Genomic DNA, 18,769 nt, shown 5'->3' with positions numbered 1-18,769 from the left:
CAATCATGTTAGTTCATCGTAGTTGTAGTTTGAAAGTTTTTTCTACTCTGCTTCTTGGAATCCAGACTAGGTCACTCAACCACTGACCCCCAGTGATATATTTCATCTGCAAAATGGGTCCTAATAATAATAGCTTCCTTGCCTGAAGTCCTGCAGATGAGATCCATGTAGTTTTTTATTAGCTTCCATTATTTATACAGAGTTTGAGTCTTAGGAGAAGCTGAGGTTTGTTGCTTTTATATTTGGGGAGTGGGTTAAGCTTAATGATTTAGGAAGTAGCAGAACCCATATTTTCTGAAAGTGCTTAGGAGACTTATAAGCAGTGGGGTGCTGAGGCCAGTTCCTACTGGGTTAAGAGAGCCCATTGTGTGCATGTCTTCCCATCTCTTGTGTTTAGTGACATTATGCTGATACCTTGAAATTAGCCATTGTGCGGGCACTTATAGCACAGAAATTGGTGAATGTTATAAACCAGGGTTTTGCTCCCCCAGAGCTGGTTGTTAAACATTTACCAGCATACCTTGGTTACAAGTTATGTTCACATGAGCTATAAACTTCATCTGCATGTTTGCTGAATCTGATATTCCAGATCTGTCATCACTTAGGACCCATCATAGAGATCAGCATTTGAATGCATATAAAATTAATAGGATGGAAGTCAGCATCAACCTACAGATATGTTTGGTTGGCTTGCAATAGTTAAAAAAAAAATTTTTTTTTAATTACGCTGAGCTCCCATTTTGACTTGGCGACAATGGGCTGCAGGTGAATTGTAAATCAGCGTGTATTGTCCTCTGTGTGTTCTATTACTTGACATCTAGCCCAGGGCTTCACTCTTTTGTGGTTGTAGCCATTTGCTTTTGATACTCCTGATAGAAAGAAAACTAAGCCCAGAGACATGTTTCTCCATAGCTAGGATCTGAACATGCTAAATGTTGCAGAGTCCGCTCAATCGTATTTACCAACTACAGAGTGTGAGAAGTACTTCCCATCTTGTTCTGAATTTCAAATGGCCTGTGTGAATAACCCAGTAATGATTTGATTCAGAGCTTACATTTGGGAGCCTGGACTTTTCTCTGGATGGTGAAGACTTTTTAAGGAAGATCTCTGTAGGTCTCAATGAAAGAGATGAATGTTCCTGTTTCCCAGTTTGGGAATGTAAGACCCAGGCTTCAGAAATAACTATACTTCAGTAAAATGTATAGCAGAGGTGTCTGTTTGCTGCTGACACTGTATTTGGAATTGAATTTGATGAGCAAGGCGAGATAACAGTGTTTCCTTTCAGATCAAAGTTGTGTGTGCTTAGTGTATTTACCTGGAAAGGTTTTTCTTTCTCCACAGTATAGGTTCAGGATGTCCAGCCGGACACACAGGTGTCTCTGGCTGTGTTTTTGATGTTGGCCCCCGGCATGGGCGGTCGATATTGTTGATGGATCTCTGATTAATTGTTAAGCAGGTTAACCCACAGCCCCATGACTGGCTGACGAAATTGCTACTTTTCAGTTTGGTTTGATCCAAGAAGTGATAACTTTCCCTGTCCCACTTAACAACTGTTTATTAAGCAATTATTATGGGGTGGGCTTTGAGCATGGTGCTCAGGGGGACCTGATGAACCAGAAAACCAGACAGAATGTGATTAGTGCTGTAAGTGGAAGAGGTTAATAGGTCTGAGAAATGGATAGGACAAAGACGCTGTTGTGTCTCACTACCGTCTTTCAGGTCTCCAGGTAGTTCTATACCCAAAGTATTACCCCCTTAAAACATGTGTAATTATTTGCATCTCACCCAAAATTTTCTCTGGGTAAAAAAATGAAATGTTTGGAATCATTTATAAGATAGATTTACTTTATCAGCTAGTGTCATTTTGGATGATGGTTTCTGGGGACCTCCTTTCTCCTTGCTAGATGGTATGCTGTCCAATTCATGAATCATTGACTAGAACCAATTATATTTTTAAATTAAAACAAAAACAAAAACAAAACCCAGAATGATTGTTTCTTTGTATCAAGAAAATTGTACCACCTTGCTGGTAACCTAATTCTGCTCTATAGGCACAGATTTAGTGGAGTTCGTTGAATGGGAAATTCAGATGAGTGATGTGAAGTCAAGAGTGTTCTTCCAGCTCTTAACTTTTGTAATGAAGATGATGCCTTTTTGGCAAATTTTCTAAGTATAGTACTTGTTTAGGTTGTTTCCAGATCCCAGAAGCAGTATGCATTATGAAAACGAGAAGAATAAGGAGCCCCTGGGAGTTTTTTGCTAGTTGTTTCATTTAGGGAAAGTTATTTAAGCTCTGCAAGTCTTAACCATAAAGTGAGGATAAAATATCTACTTAGAGGATTTTGTGAGAATTAAATGATCTAGTTCTTCATGTATAATAAATAATAAATACTGGCTGTTATTTTCTTAAAGTTATTTCTTTAAGAATTTGAGTTAGAGGGTGGCTGGGTGGCTCAGTAGGTTAAAGCCTCTGCTTTCAGCTCAGGTCATGATCCCAGAGTCCTGGGATTGAGTCCTGGGATTGAGCCCCATGTCAGGTTCTCTGCTCAGCAGGGAGCCTGCTTCCCCGTGGCCCACCCCCCGCCCCCCGCCTGCCTCTCTGACTACTTGTGATCTCTGTCTGTCAAATAAATAAATGAAATCTTAAAAAAAAAAAAAAAGAATTTGAATTAGATCTCCATTGGTTCGGTGTCATGTTGGGGATCATTAGATTTATTATTAATATTTTGTTGTTGTTGTTGTTGTTACTGTTCATGGGAAATGGTCATCAACCCAGACATCCGGATCAGCAGTGATACTACTTTTGGGGACTGTGAATTAAACTTTGAAGGATACAAGATGGCCATTCTCCCCTAAGGCTGTCCCATACCCTACTCAACCCCATTTACTTTTTTTCTCCCTATATCTGGGAGAATGGGAGTTTTTGTGTCATAGGAGCACATAAAGCAGCCAACATATTTTGAGCCCTTTGTGCATATATTATTATTATGAAATCTTTACAACAACACTGTACGGTGGATAATATCCCCATTATACAGAAAGGCAACTGAGATCTCTCAAGTTAAATAACTTGCCTCGTGCCCCTCTGTTAAGTGCTAGAGCCAGAATTCAAAGCCAGGTCTATCTAACTGCAAAGCCCAAGCCTGGGAAAAGCAGAGTTGGGTTTTGTGGGCTCAAAGGTGATTGCCCCCAGGTCCTGGCTCACCATGCCTTGCTCAGGACATGTATGGGCAGGTGTGGGGTTTTTCCTGTTCTCAGAACATTCTCACTCTTCTCCCCCTGTGGGAGAGCCCTGGTCTTAGTGATACCCTGTATTGGTTTCCTGTGGCAGCCCTAACTAGATACCATGATAACAGAAGCGTAGTCAGTTATAGCTCTAGAGGTGACCAAAATCAAGGTGTGGGAGAACCATACCTCCTTTTGTGGCTCTCGAGCAGATTCGATTTGCTTCTTCCAGAAGCTTCTGGTGGCTGTGGGTATTCCTGGGCCACTGGTGGAGTACGCCAGTCTCTGTTTTCATCTTCACAAGGCCTTTTCACTCTGTCCATCAGATCTTTCCCATGTGTCTCATAAGGAAGCTTGTTACTGGATTTAGGGTCCACGCAGATAACCCAAGATGTACTCTTCATCTCAGGATCCTTAACTCAAATCACATCTGCAAAGAGTCTTTTTGAGAATCAGGTAACATTCACGGGTCCTAAAAAGGAGGACCTGGACATACCTTTTGGGCCACCAGTTCAACCCATTACACACACTCCTGGAGGCTTTCCCAGCAACCAGGTAACTTCCTGTCCTTCCTTTCCCACTGTGGGCAGACATAAGGCCCAGCAAAGGCTTGCTTTTGTGTCAGAGCGATTAAGGATCGGTAGGGTTTTGCAACTTGGAGTTTGGAAGATATCTCCATGCTTCTATGGCTACTGACATGTGTTTAGTCCAGCTGAAAGCCCCTGGGGCTTCCCCTGAGGTGGTCATAGCATCTCTCACGCGGTTTTATTCTCTTTCAGATTGCTGACCTGCAGCTCCATAAACTGGATGAACTGGACTGTCTCATTCAGGGCCTGCTTTATGTCGACTCCGTTGGCTTCAATGGCAAGCCGGAATGTTACTATTTTGAAAACCCCACAAATCCTGAATTGTGTCAGAAAAAGCCGTACTGCCTTGACAACCCATACCCTATGTTGCTGGTGAACATGGGCTCAGGGGTCAGCATTCTCGCAGTGTACTCCAAGGACAACTATAAAAGAGTCACAGGGACCAGGTAAACATGGTTTCTACTAGGAGAACCTTTCTGTACCCAAACCCAGGCCTCTTCGTTGAAGACCAGTTGATACAAAGATTATTTGTATCTAACAGTTTTCCAAGAAAGATCTTATCCTTCTCGGCCAGCCAGAAAAGATTTATTGCATGATATGTTAAAATAGTAAGACGGTAATATATGGAAAGGGTCATAAAACCTAGTCCTTAGCTTGCTGGAAACTGGTCAGGTTGAGGGAAGAAGGATCGCACACACCACAGCAAAAGGCAGTATATGGTTGAGTGCCAGATGCATGGTGGGGACAGGAAGAAAATAGGATCCAGAAGAAAGGATGCTTGGGATGGTCAGAGAGGGCCTCAGAAGAAAACTTCTTTTGGAATTTCCTTGGTGCCTAGCACAGGATGAATTGCTTGACATAATCCGCCATTCCAATCAGTGAACCAAACTGGGTTTACCAAAAAATGTTTTTTACCCTCAGTTAGATGTTCCATCTGAATGCTGGAATGGTTGGCACGCCTCACCAGGCATTTCGGAGTGCTCCAGACAGGAGAAGAGCCTGTGAGGAAAGCCAGGCGGAGGGCCATGTTCTCCAGCCCACAGGCCCCACGGGCAGATGTGCTCAGCTTCCTGTTAGTAGTGATTCGGCACTGGGCAAAGAATCTAGGGTCAGAAATCGTTGAGAAATCCTAGTGTGAACGTAACTTTCAAGTTTTTCTTACTTCCAAGTAAAGGCTTTGGTCTGAGACCCAAGAAGTCATTTTTGGAGGAGTAACTTTAGGAACGAGGGCTATGGGGCATGTGCTTTGGACATGATATGGAAACCATTGTTCTTAAAAACATGAAGACATCATGTAACTCCTGGGCCTCAGTGTCCTTGTTTGTGCCTTTAAGGGGGTTATTTCTTAGTTAGGTTCTTCGGGCACTTCCAGCACTGAAATTCTGCAGCACTGCTTGTCGTTTAGAAGGAGAGCGCTGTTTTTCTCCTGTCTGTCCATGACCCGTAATGGGCCTGCATTAGTCAGTGACTCACCACCAGGGAAGGGAAGGTTGAGCCCCCCCAGGGGATTTTGGCAAAGTCTGGAGATGGGTTTTTTGGCCCTCACAATTGGAGATGGGATGCGGCCGGAATCTAGTGGCTAGAAGTCAGGGGTGCAGCTAAATATCCTACAGTGCACAGGGCAGCCCCCTAACAACAAAAGTACTGACCCTCAGAAGTCAAGAGAGTGTAGCTGATGAGAAACCCCAGCACATGTGCACACAGGTGTGCACCCCCCCACACCCACGCACACAGTCGCACAATCCTGCCTGTGTTCAGAATAAAGGATGCTAATTGCCCCCAGGCATCCTTTTTCTCACTGAGCGTACAGACTCCGCTTCCTTGCTCGCCGAAGAGTCACAGCTGACCCATGGCTTTATGAGGACTGTCATGGACATCAAAGACAAATGACTATTGCACCTGAGCTGGTTTTACCTTAGAGGGCCATCTCCTCATAAAAGTACCCTTTTGAAGAAACCTCAGGCTTCCTCCTAGAAGGAGTCATTGAATTGAGAGAGCGAGTCCCGAGGCTAACAGGCTAACCACTGTCCTCGGTTAGAGGTATTTATCATCTCGTTGATTAACACTTAGCAAATCCATGAATCACCATCACAATTCTAGTTTCTCAAACTTGGAAGTTCTAGGAATTCGGATCATCTTCTTTAACAGCAGCTGATGAGCTCACTGTGGTGTTCAGCTTCTCTTACATGTGTAATCATGCTCCTGAATTCCAGTTATTGGTAAATGCCCACGAATGACCAGTGTTTGGCAATCCTCAACAAATCCTATCTGGAAGTTCAAGTTCCCCTGCGAGTGCTTTTCAACCAGTAGTTTTGGAAACGTGCTGCAGCAGACGGAAGGTTAATGAGGAGCCCTGGTGGGAGCCGCCACAGGCAAGGCAAGGGAAGAAAGCGTCAAATTTGGTGGGCTGCAGCTCCTCCTGTCCAATCAGAGCTGTCATGCCAAAGGCGTCTTTTGATTTAAGTTGCAAAACTGCTGATAGAAACTATGACGGTGAGCAGCCGACATGAGTGTGTGGAACACACTTTGGGAATCACTGATCTAAGCAAAGGGCTTCAGCTTCAAGTTTGCTACTCTTAATGTGAACTGAGAGGTGTAACTCCAAGGAGTTTGTTATTAGGCTATATGCCCTAGTTTCTCCTGGGACATTTTTATTTTTAGGGAGCCACATCATTATGGGAGATCGGTTCTCCTTTAAACATAGATTTTAAATGGTTTGTTTCGTGTTATGTGTGATTTTATTGCATCTTAAATTAGGGAGCAACGCTTGCTTTTTTTTTTTTTTTTTTTTTTCCCTACTGACGCTACTCCAAATGTATTGTAGAAGCCAAAGGAAAAAGAGGACTCTGCAGCCGACCTTTTTGTAGCCATGTGCAATGATTAAAAGAGGAATGTAAAGAATTTTGCATCTTCAGTGAAAGGAATAGCGCAGCACATCTCATTGTTTTGGAATCTATTTTAAGAGCACAAGCACTCAGTAATGGAAGGTTTCTTCTACTTTCCCCTAAAACTACTACGAGGTTGTTGGGCTTTCCAAACAATAATGATGCTTTTCAACCGCCATCTCTGGCCATATGTTCTTGTCTCCGATTTGCTGAGGATCTTAATTGTGTCTGCTGCAACAAACAGAAGTAGCTAACTGATCGTGAGCGAGGGCACCACATTGATTAGCGGGTTGAGTTAGCGGGTTGAGGATAGGACTAAGGTGCTCTCCTACAGCTGTGCCTTCTTCCCTCGTGCCTGAAGTGTGCATGCTCGCTTTCCCCACGCAGCCCCGATGCCTTGTCCGCAGTCACCGCTCATCTTCCAGTCACACAAAGCACTTTGTTCTCACTCATACCAACACATCAGCTGATAAATTGCCTTCTTTCTAAGTCAGCCAATGTCTCCCGTAGCCTATGCTTGGAGTAGGCTGTTGACTGCCTTGATGGATACGAATACCTAATGTTCAAAGAGACCTTATCAGTGTGGATGAAAGCAGCTAGAAGGGAGAGAAAAGACTTAAAAATATACAGAGACAAATCCCGAGGGCACGCAGACCAAAAATTGTTCCTATTAAAATACACGAGCTTTGTAGAGCAGCCTGAACTCAACAATATGCATGACATGCCATGTTAAATGAAAATAAAGATAAGTTTTCGTAGAGGAAATGCAAAAACTCCACGGTGACTGAGCTGTCAAGGTGGTGATGTTCATGAGGCTCTTGATCTCCTGGTATCTTGTGGTGGGTTCAGGTAACTGCCGCCAGTGGTGCCTGGCTACCGAGTTCCCCACAAGGAGCTCTCTTTTCCATCGAGTGTGTATTTTTGTGACAATCACTACTTAAGAACTATGACGGTTTCACTTAGATGTCATTTAGAGAACTGTGTGCCTGTCTGCAGTCTGGCACCTTTTTTGCTAACGGTTATTGACAGTAAATACAATCTCCCCTAAGTTTGTTTCTTCAAATTCACATTCAAAATAACCTTCATCTCGACTTGGATTTTCCTCTCGGAAAGGAAAGCCAAGGGCTAGCAGCTCTTGGGATTGAGAACAAACTGATGTGAGCAAATGACTGTTCTGTGTACACTCGCCTGCACCTGCCTGTGGTAAACAGAGTGATGCCCACGTCCGCGGCCATGCTGCCAGGAGGTCACTGGTGATAGCTTTACTCTCAGTCTCCTTTCCTTTCTGTGACATACCTGTGATATTCATACAAACGAAATTCACTCTCACCTACTGTAATTAGTTTCTAATTTTGTCTGGAAAGACGATTTTAGAGGAATTTTCCCCAAAGCGACTGAAAGCTTTTAAAACATAGCTGAACATTGAGTTACTATTTTTAACTGTTGAGTAGTAGGTAAAATATTAATAGCCTTTTCCATAGTCTACCAGAAAAAAAAAAAAAAATCCAGCGTGTGAGCAATCAGTGGTTTCCTTTTAGAAATTTCTGAGAAGGTTCAATGAGATGATGTCTGCTAGAGGATCAAGGTCAACATAAAAGATGCAGCCTCTGGACTGTCTGCTCCTAGCAGCCCTAGGTCAGTCTGGCTCTGCATTGTGAACTTCATGTACACGTGGTTTCTTTCTCCAGGTATTTGTATTTGGCTACTTTTTATTTTTTTTTAATAGCAGTCATTTCTCTGGTTATTTGCTGCTTTCAGGCCACCAAATAAGATCTTGATTTGGCCCCATTTTATAGATGAGGAGACTGAATGAGGTACTTAGGTTAGCAGCTAGCAGAAGGTCTCACAACGGAAATCAGTGAGAGTCTTTCTCTGGTTTGTTCTTAAATTGAGGGGAAAGTTTTCCTTAATGTTCCTTTTTGGCCTCTGCCCTTTTTTAAAAAAGCCAATCTACCCTAAGACTGTGTTGCACCCTACACTTTGATTCAAGTGCCCCTTTGTTTTTTTCCTCCTGCTTTTATGAACCTATATTAGTGATCTTGATGTAGTTGGGGACTTGGATGGGCATATCATAAAGTAAAATTTAAAAATAAACCTTATTGTTCCTTCAGTCTTGGAGGTGGAACATTCCTAGGCCTATGTTGCTTGCTGACTGGTTGTGAGACCTTTGAAGAAGCTCTGGAAATGGCAGCTAAAGGCGACAGCACCAATGTTGATAAGCTGGTGAAGGACATTTACGGAGGAGACTATGAACGATTTGGCCTTCAAGGATCCGCTGTAGCATCAAGGTAGAGACAAAGTAGCTAGGAGCAGTAGTGTGTGAACAAGGCAACCTCTCCACCCTGGCCATTCACTTAGTTATTTTTAAAATGTCAACCCACCAGCCTGGTGCAAGTATCTGTGATTACTGGAGCTCAGACTTGATCTCCCACCCTTGACAAAACTTTGAAATGTTCAGCCCCTGATGCTTGTGCATCAAGCAAAATAGGGCAGCTTTGAAAGAAGGTTCTGGAAAACTGCAACCGTTTCCCCTGTTCCATTCTTGTCAATATATCTAGAGAGCATTAAAAAATTTTTTTGTTCCCATTAATAGCCATGCTACTTTGCCCCTATTAAAAAAAAAGGGCAGCCAACCATCCATACCGTAATCCTGTCTGCTTGTGATACATGGTAGCCAAATCAGGTCATTTAAATTTTAAGAATTATTCATAAAGTTTTCCACAGTACTTTGGTGGAAGCCTGGGCCTGCCTGAGGATGATTTTGAATACTCTCGCTAATATTTCCAACATAGCTTTGGCAACATGATGAGTAAGGAAAAGCGAGATTCCATCAGCAAGGAAGACCTCGCCCGAGCCACACTGGTCACCATCACCAACAACATTGGCTCCATTGCTCGGATGTGTGCATTGAATGAGGTAAGGCCTTAATCCAGAGGAAGCCTTGTATCATTCATATACATCTTTAGCAGTGCAAAACTGTTGACCCTTGCAAAATGATAGATCCTTGGGAAACCTACTCTTTGTCCTAGTCACAAATTGTAGAACATGAGGGGTGTATTTGGGGGAATGGAGAGGAATATGCATCTTATTTTTAAGTTGGCACTAGATAATAAATGATAAGCCATTTGACCCAGGGTCCAGGTAAAATCACAACCCGTACCATAACCTCTCTGACCATCATTATTACTACCCACCTACCGAAGTGTGAGGAAAAGTTTGGTGCACCCTTGCAAATCATTGCAGGTAAGACGTTCTGCTCGCAATATTCGATATTCTCTCTGCTTTCAGCTTCTTTACAGTGTTGCCTTGTGGCATGGAGTTCAAGCAGCATTGTACAGGGCTATCAAAGCATGGAGAGCTTGCTACGGCCGAGGCCACGCAGAGCCCAGGCACAAGAAGGGGTGGAGCTGGGGACAAGCAAAGCTTTGGGAACAGGTTTTGAAACACTGCAGAATTCCTCTGGGAAGCTAGAACTCTTTTCTGTAAACCAAGACATGTAAAGTACAACAGCTCTCACTGAGTTGTGTTAGGAAGACAAGAAAGGGGTTAGGACAGGCAACGGGTAACAGAAGGATTAAAGAATCATAGTCACCACAGCAATAGTTTTTTAAATGTAATTTTAATAGAAGCACAGAACACCGTCATATCCCAAGTATGTAGACAGCTTGGATTTTCACACACACGCCTGTATAGCCACCACTCAGTCAAGAGATAGAACATTACAGGTACTGCAGAAACCACCTCCTGGACCCTCCTGGTCGAGCATTCGGGGTTCAAACAGGGCAAGAGGTGATCTTGATGCTGGGTGGTGCCAATCCTGCCTTGGAGCCCTGGGGTTCTGAGAGAAACGTGCTCCTTTACATCGAGTAGAATATGTCTCTGATCTGTGGCTCAGGGTCACAGCTCTGTTAATGCCCCGTGTGGGATGGAGTTCAAATGCAAAGGAAGAATGTATCCCAGACATGTGCCTTTCAAAGTCCACATAGGTCCCAGGACTCATTTTAACAGAGAGTTTATTTTTTGACGTTAACCTTTAAAGGGAGTTTTTCCAAATAGCCAAACAAGGCCTGACCAGTATGTGTGTGGTGGGCTGTCCTCGTGCACTATCAAAGGCCAATGAGCCTGAACATCCACTGCCCCACAAAGTGGTAGATACCCTTTCCCCTGCTTTCCACAGACCTTGAGTGAGCCAGCAGGAGGCCTAATAATTCTATTCACTTTGGGGGAAGAGTGACAGATTTTATTTTTCACTTTTGATTTAAACTTCAATACCATTTGTTGTTGGAGTATAGCAAAATGGCAGTTTGAAAGTATGGCCAGTGAGAGGAATCACAGATCACCCTGGGCAAGGGCTTCACGGGCGGGCATCCTGCCCGCACGGGCTCCCTGTGGGTGCATCCAGAAATGGTGGCTGTGTTTCCTGTGAGAGTCAAAAACGCAAGCTTCAGCCATTGCTGAGGGCACTGGACTTAACAGTGCCTTGAACTCAGCTGTTTCATAGAGGGACACCACATTTACCGACTCTGCTGTGATTATTGGAATCCTGTAAAATGCTTCTCCACCAACACTGAATTTTTTATTCACATTTTTTAGTAGAAAATACAAACAGATAATACAGAGTTCTAAAGACACCAGAAGGATGTACAGGAAGGTGGGTAACTGTTTGTACCTGTCCTGCAATGTTAGCCTTACTGGAGATAGCCATTGTTTTTCACTTTTGGTGTCTTATTCTCTGTTGTCTGCAAGATAGCAGACACAGCCTTCCAAAGGCAGCAAACTCTATATATATCACATTCTTGCTTTTTAACAATAATATTAGGAGATACAGTTACATGTCATACAATTCACCTTCATACTATTTTATGTGTTGCTTTGGTTGTATATCAACCTTTTATTATAAAAATTGGTAAACATACATAAAGGAGCAGAATGGCATAAAGAACCTCCTTACAGCCATTATCAACTCAATAGTTAGCAAAACTGTGCCACACATGCTTTATCTGTTTTCATCTTCCTTCTCCCTCTGTTCCTCTCTCCTCCTCCTCCTCCTCTTCCTCTCTCTTTTACAACATAATTTGAAAACAAATCCAGAGGTTGTATCAGTCTACCTTATGTATTTCAATATGTACTTCTAGAAACATTACCTCATGGTTTTTTACATAATATATGTGAGTGTTAATATCTTCCTTACTTTGATTTTTTTTTAAGATTTTTATTTATTTATTTGACAGGCAGAGATTACAAGTAGGCTGAGAGGCAGGCACAGAGAGAGAGGAGGAAGCAGGCTCCCTGCTGAGCAGAGAGCCCAATTCGGGGCTCGATCCCAGGACCCTGGGATCATGACCCAAGCCGAAGACAGAGGCTTTAACCCACTGAGCCACCCAGGCGCCCCTGATGTTATTTTTAAAAAAAAGAATTCTCCTTTGGTTTCCTCTAGTCTGTCTGTCTTATTCTCTCTTTCTTTCTTTCTTCCCCCTGCCCCCACAGTAATATTTATATATTTGACTCACCTGGAATTTATTTGAAGTAAGGAGTGTTCATCAGCTTTTTATTGCTATTCTATTCCCTCTGGGTGTTGCCATTCTATTCTTTCTGGCTCATTACCAGAGTAATGCAGGACTGGGGGTTTGAGCAAGTCCTACTCTGGACTCACTTGTTTTAGGGGAAAAGAGAGAACTCCTAAATTTAATGAAATTTGTCTTTAATCTGAGTTATTTACTCTGAGTCTTTCTTGTCACAGTTCAGTCTGGGCAGTTTGTAGCTACTCTTCTTCTTTGTGGAAACTTATTAAAACCACCTCCCATTCCTCTTCCCATAAAAGATATACACAGTAGTTAATGAGCTCATCAATTTACACTGTCAAAACTTGAGACAGTTAAAAGACTATATTCCTAGATCCCGATGACCCAATGAATAGAATGCCATCTTCTGGGACTCTCTTCCTTTGCCATAAGTGACCATAGCAACTGGCTCTGTGAGTGGGTGGCTGGTGACAGCCCCTGCATGGTAGACAGGATGAGCTCAGTGTTAAGTGTATATGCAGAATGCAAGTCCATATCCATGTCAACAAAAGTATAGATGTATTTTTCATTATGATATTTCAACCCACACGTTGACCAAACAGGATGATACACCATATATCCCAAGTATAGAGACTGGGAACTGTTTCTTTTTGTATTCTCATATTTGGCATAGAGCAAATTGAGCAAACTGGTTAGATGAATAACCCAAGCCATGGCCATTTTATTTATGGGTTGGTAATAATAATATTTTATAGTTGAAACTTTGGGGGAAATGAAGGGAATGCAAAGGCAAATTTAGCTGAACTTGAACTCCAGTTACAGTTTTATATTATGTGTGTTAGTAGCTACCTTTCATATCAGGCCTAAGTCAGTCTGATGTAACACCTGCAAATAAACCCAGTAGAAGTCTCTAGCTCGCCCAACCAGAATCTCACCCTTTTGTTCTCGTGGAATGCACTATGAAGTTTGTTTGATTTCATACTGGAAATGCTGAAATAATTTCACTGAACAAGTTGACTCTGCAAAGTCCTGGGAAGACAGTGAAGTATGGAACATTGAGTCTTTACTAAATGCTATTTTTATACCATTATTTAGTTGTTCTTTAATTTTTTTTCCCCAGAATATTGACAGAGTTGTGTTTGTTGGGAACTTTCTCAGAATCAATATGGTCTCCATGAAGCTGCTAGCATATGCAATGGATTTTTGGTCCAAAGGACAGCTAAAAGCTCTGTTTTTGGAACATGAGGTAGGTCAAGTCTGCATGGACTTAGTTTTCCTACGTGGAGTGTATTTGGCGTCATCTAACTTTCGAGTGAGTCCCTCAGTTTTAAAATGGTCAAGTAGAAAGAGTTGCCATTTAAACTTTGCATTTATACAAAAGATAAAGAAAAACTATATACAAAATGGAAGCTTTCTTCTTCAGCAATTAGGACTGGTAGCTGGTTAATTAAAAAAAAAAATCAGCTGAAATGGGTAATCATTAAAAAACTCTCTAACCATTTTATTTTAACATAAAACATATAAATGTTCATTCACTTACCAATTTCTTTGATGTAGGACTAAGGCCCATTTTTGACCAGGGGTTCTGCTATTACCCTTTTTTTTTCAAAATCCACAACTATTATATGCCTCCTTTGATTTCTGATTTATTTCTTTAAAATGGATCAAGAAGTTAAAGATACCTATGAAGCACTGTGGTTACATAATCCTAGATTTTCCCCTTAACCTTTCATTTGTGGTATCCACCTAAGTAAAGAGTAATGGTTTGTGACCGCCTTTTTCAGTCTTTTTTGAGAATTTAACTGGATTTTCAAAGAAGTGACCGATTTATTTTGTACTCTTTTTATTGGTTTAGGTGGTATATAATTAACTTAGATTATGACATTAATGTAAAACTGTCATAAACAAATCTGAGGATAAACACAGCTGATTCTTGGCAAGCAGATGACTCCACTGGTGAGAACAGAAGTGCTGCGGCTGCTAAGAGCAGCCTGGTGGCCCAGAGAGCTGATGTCCTTAGACATTAGCAGTCTCTCTGCAGAAGATACAGACATCAGTTACTTGAGAGAGCCCCTTCTATCCAGTTTCTAACAATCCTATAAATCAGGTTTCCAAGAGTAAGTGAGGACCTTCCTCTCTTTTCCCTACCTTCTGTGCCACCTTCTTTAAAATCAGTACTGTAGAAAGCAATTGTTTCATTATCACGGGATGGAGGAGGAGGGTTGGTATGTAATCCCTGGAGTTTACTGTAGTAGAAAAAACTGTGAGAGAACAGATACCACAAACTTGTAATGAATAACTACTCTGGCATTTTTCTCATCTTCAAACCAAATTATTTATCTGAAAAGCTGCCCATGTATTTTTAAGTTATTTAGAGTTTCCTAAGCCCATATTTTATTTTCTTAAAGCAGATAAAGCAGTAGGAACTTAAATACTAAATAGTTAAGGCCCAGTGATAGAACTTAATACTTAAACATAACACTAAAGAAAGCCTGATTTTTTTTTTTTTTTTAAGCAGGCTTAAAGCATTGAGTGATAGAACTTTTGGGGGGTGAGGGGAATGGAGTCCCAGAATTTTCAACCCCTCCCCCAACCAGAGCACCTCCCTTTTTATCTACTTACTTATCATTTCCACATAAGATTTTGTTTGAAAAATGAAAAAAGCACCTCAGCTTTAAAGAAGCAATTGAAATGAAAAAAGAAAACCACTGTTCCAGTTCAGCTAGAGTTGCCATATTTAGTGATTTAAAAAAACAGGACACAGATATTTTATCTGGCATTTATCTATATTTTATCTGGCAACCCTAAGTCCAGATTCTCTTCAACTAAGGCAAAAAACAAACTCAGGGAGCCATCAGGAATTAAAAGCCATCCACAGGTTCCCATGGGGAGTTAGTTGGTGGTAAAATACAGAGTGAGATCCCACATTCGGGGAAAACTCACTTCTGTAGGTGAAAACACAATCACATTAGCTCGTACAAACCTAGTCACTGTGGACCGTGGCTTGACTTTGCGTATAACTCAGCCTTTATGGCCAATGAAAGTGGAGCATTTTTATAGCCCCTTGTAAAGTTCTCTCAGAAGAGGCTCTGCGTTCTTAAATTCACTCTGCCATAGGAAGGCCTTCCCGGAGGATACCTCAGACAGAGAACTTTTGGAAGGCGCTGGGGCAGCAGTTTTCCTGCCCTGCCACAGGAGTCCTCACTCCTGTTGTCTCATTCATTCAACTAACAGGATGGAGAAGTTGTCAGCCAAGCAGATAAGACAGTGTCTGTTGACTGACAAGGAGTCCTTAGACAATGACTCTACCTCTCCATCTTTGTTTTAGTCTTTGTAACATGGGGTGATAATATTTGTCTCATAAGGTTATTATGCAGATTAAATAAGTAAATTCATGTGAAGTGCTTAGAACAATTGTTAGGATCTAATGAGGCCTCAATAAATGTTAGCTGGCAGCAGCCAAAGCAGAGATCCTGTCACAGAACTGCTGGGCCTGGCACGCCGCCACCCATTTGGGTTAGTGACCCCTTAAGTCAGGCAACAGGAGTGGAGTCTCAGACCTTTCAGAAACCAAGTTCTCCAAAAAAATTTTATTTTTTGGTTCCTTTCACTTCCACAGAAACATGGGCTCTTATTTTACAGATGAGCATAGGGCAGCTCTGGTTAATTAAGTTGCCTTTCCAAGCTCTGCTGAGGGGCACTTAAGAGTTCTCACCTGTGACCTACAACTTTGAAGTCTGACGGATTCGGGGTTGAGCCCTGGCACAAGTGTGTGACCGGGAATGGGAAATTCACTTTATTACCTTCCATTTCTCATCAGCAAAATGGGAGTCATAGTATGAATTTTGCCCTGACACAGGTTAAAATGCAGTCATGTAATTCTAACAACAACAGCCCTCATGTAGTCCGACTAGGTGCCAGATGTTTCCCTTAGCGCTTTATTTACATCGGTTAACGTAGTTAAGATAGAAAAACAGGTGTATCTAATAAATATTATGACTTATTCTATGGTGCATGGTCAAGTTTAGGTTTTAAGGGGGCAGCAGGCTTTTAGGGGGCAGCATTCCTAGAAGTATTCAACACAGTAGGCATTTGGCTGTTTAGGGATCATCAGGGGCGCATTTTCGCATTGCTCTTGTAGGGTTATTTCGGAGCTGTTGGGGCGCTGCTGGAACTGTTCAAGATGACTGATGACCAGTAGTGATGACCGGTGGGTGGAAGAGCCTTCTGGGAGAACAGAGAACTCAGAGCTACTGCCGGAGGAGGGAGATGCCGCGCTCTGGGACGGAAGCCAAGCCATTACGGCGGACGAACCTGCTGGATTTGTAAATAATTTAAAATCCTTCTAGCTGATCTTTTACTCTTGGGTTTTGAGCTGATGATTCAAAATGGGGAATACAAGAGTTTTTTCTGTATACGGTATTTTTAAAAAAAATAACATTTGTGCAGCGAGGCCAAACCTACGAATTTTATGCATTAATCTTGAAAAGTTGAATGATGTATAAGAAGGACCCGAAATGTAAGTGCTGTTTATTTTTCTTCTGGGGTTTACTGATCAGTGTGGTAATTTTAACTTCATTTAGTAATGACTCTAGGAGATTCTACCTTTACTTATATTCTTCATGACGTTTCATGATCTGCTGTTGGTTTCAAATGAAACTACAAATCTGGCATGTTTTACTGTGAACACGATTTTGTTTGTTTGTTTATATACCTTTTCTCGTCTTGTTTTTTTTTTTTTTCCCTGTTGGAATGTCTTATGGAGAAAGAAAGTCCTTCCCCCTGTTTCTGTCCTCAAATGACTCCCTCTCCTCCTCAATACCTTCCTTTAACCGAGTTGTTCCTATCAATCAAGGTGCTGAGCAACTCCATACGAAGTTAAGCACGAGATCGAAAGCTCTCGAAAGTGCCCTTGCTGAGAAAACTCTGAAAGTGTTCACGAATTTTATGAGTCAGGCAAAAGTTGAAAATGACACGCAATTTTGTCAAGGGTTAACCTTATGAATATGCAATGTTTTGTTGGATTTATTTTCTGTTAGGTTATAGTACATTGAAATGTTTCTCTGATGAAATGTCCTTGCTCATGCCCAGCCTATGAATGGCAGCAAATCCTTATGCAGGACTTTGGAACTTCCCGGGTAAAGTCTCCCAGTAGATTAACTGTTCACATTGGGAGATGAGGGAGAAGTCACAGGTTGAGGTGTCAGGTAATAATACCTATTTGTTTTGTACACGTATGTACATAGGAGCTTTGTAACAAGGCATCTAAAATAATAACATTTTTTCATTTGAAATATTTCAAACTGAAAACTGTATTTCAATCCCAGTTTCTAATATTTAAAAGAAATCATGATACTGATCTATCGATACTTAGTTTTTTCTTCTTTTTCGAAAGATGTCATTGGAATTGATGGGTAACTTTCAAATGAGAGTCTTGTACAAATCCTGAAACGCATGAGGTCTAATGATTTAGAACTGAGTAATCTTTTGAATTGAGCATATTGCTGAAAGGGATTTTTGAAGGCAGTGCAATTCCTCCATGATGAATCTTTCCTTTTCTGCCTCCTGAGCACCATCTTTAATTGCCATATCTTCAAGTCCTGAAGAACTTGATGTTAATTGAAGTTCTCACTTGTCTGGTTGAAATAAAGCCTGTTTCTGTTGTGATGTTTTTAGTGTATATGTTATTTTCATTTCTTAATCTTCATGTCCATATTACCTGCTTTTGTACCATAAAATGAATGTGTTGTATTTTTGCTACACTACATTTCATAATTTGAGGCTCTCACATAAGGTTATCTTCAGTTGAAGCTGTAACTCTATGCATTGATTTTTTTTTTTCAATAGCTTTATTGTTCTTATACAACTGACTCATTGCCAATATGTCATTACTATATTTGGTAATTCAAAATATTTTTCAAAATTTGGTCATCGCAAGTACATTTTATTAACTTCCACCTGGCTTAAGAAAATTCAAGCAGCTAAGATGTTCTTGAAAAAAGATAAGTGTAAAAATGTACATATGATCTACATTAGTGCCTTTTTGACTGTTCCCTTCTATCAGTCCTATTCTCCTCTGTCAGGGAATAGTAGACCTTAGATATGGTTCTGCAAAAGGAATCAGGGCAAGTTAATGTAATTATATAATATTTTAATTACCTGGAACCACTTGATCTTTCATTGCAAATGTGTAAGACATTGGTTTAGCTGAGAAAATCAATTCCACTACACAAATATCAGTAAATGTTGGCTACATACAGCAGGGCTTTTTTTTTTTGTAATGAGAAACGTGTATCCTGAGGAATTTTACATTCACTTGAATCATAGAGACTTTCCTTTGGCTCACCATTAAGAAGGAACTTGACGAGACTAAAGAATTTTTATATTGCACTGTGTGAATTCAAGATGGTCAGGTAGTCCAGAGTATGGCTTTTAATTGTGAGACAGTTTCAGTATGGCTCTTGCTTAGTCCTTGCCTAGCTGTGTGGACAACACTCTAACCCTCTCTCTAAACCTTAGCTTCCTTATTCATAAAACAGGACAAACAGTT

The 18,769-nt window shown here is 41.3% G+C and overlaps 1 protein-coding gene across 16 annotated transcripts in view; it reads left to right on the top strand.

The window, feature by feature from the left end:
- PANK1 (pantothenate kinase 1) overlaps positions 1–17,886 on the top strand; it is a 109,622-nt gene extending 91,736 nt beyond the window's left edge. For 14 of the 16 annotated variants that reach the window (XM_082721905.1, XM_082721906.1, XM_082721909.1 and 11 more), the window contains 5 exons: positions 4,005–4,258; positions 8,809–8,985; positions 9,490–9,613; positions 13,340–13,465; positions 16,361–17,886. In XM_082721905.1, coding sequence (XP_082578031.1) covers positions 4,005–4,258; positions 8,809–8,985; positions 9,490–9,613; positions 13,340–13,465; positions 16,361–16,420 — 741 coding nt within the window. In that variant the 3' untranslated portion in view covers positions 16,421–17,886. The remainder of the gene's footprint in view (positions 1–4,004; positions 4,259–8,808; positions 8,986–9,489; positions 9,614–13,339; positions 13,466–16,360) is intronic. The other 2 variants (XM_082721902.1, XM_082721901.1) reach the window with 1 other exon arrangement.
- The last annotated feature ends 883 nt before the right edge of the window (positions 17,887–18,769 follow it).

Source organism: Mustela nivalis (assembly GCF_964662115.1).
Source record: "Mustela nivalis genome assembly, chromosome: 2".
Classification (NCBI taxonomy): Eukaryota; Metazoa; Chordata; class Mammalia; order Carnivora; family Mustelidae; genus Mustela; species Mustela nivalis.
Note: the sequence above shows the minus strand (reverse complement) of the source record. Positions and strands in the feature narration are given on the sequence as shown.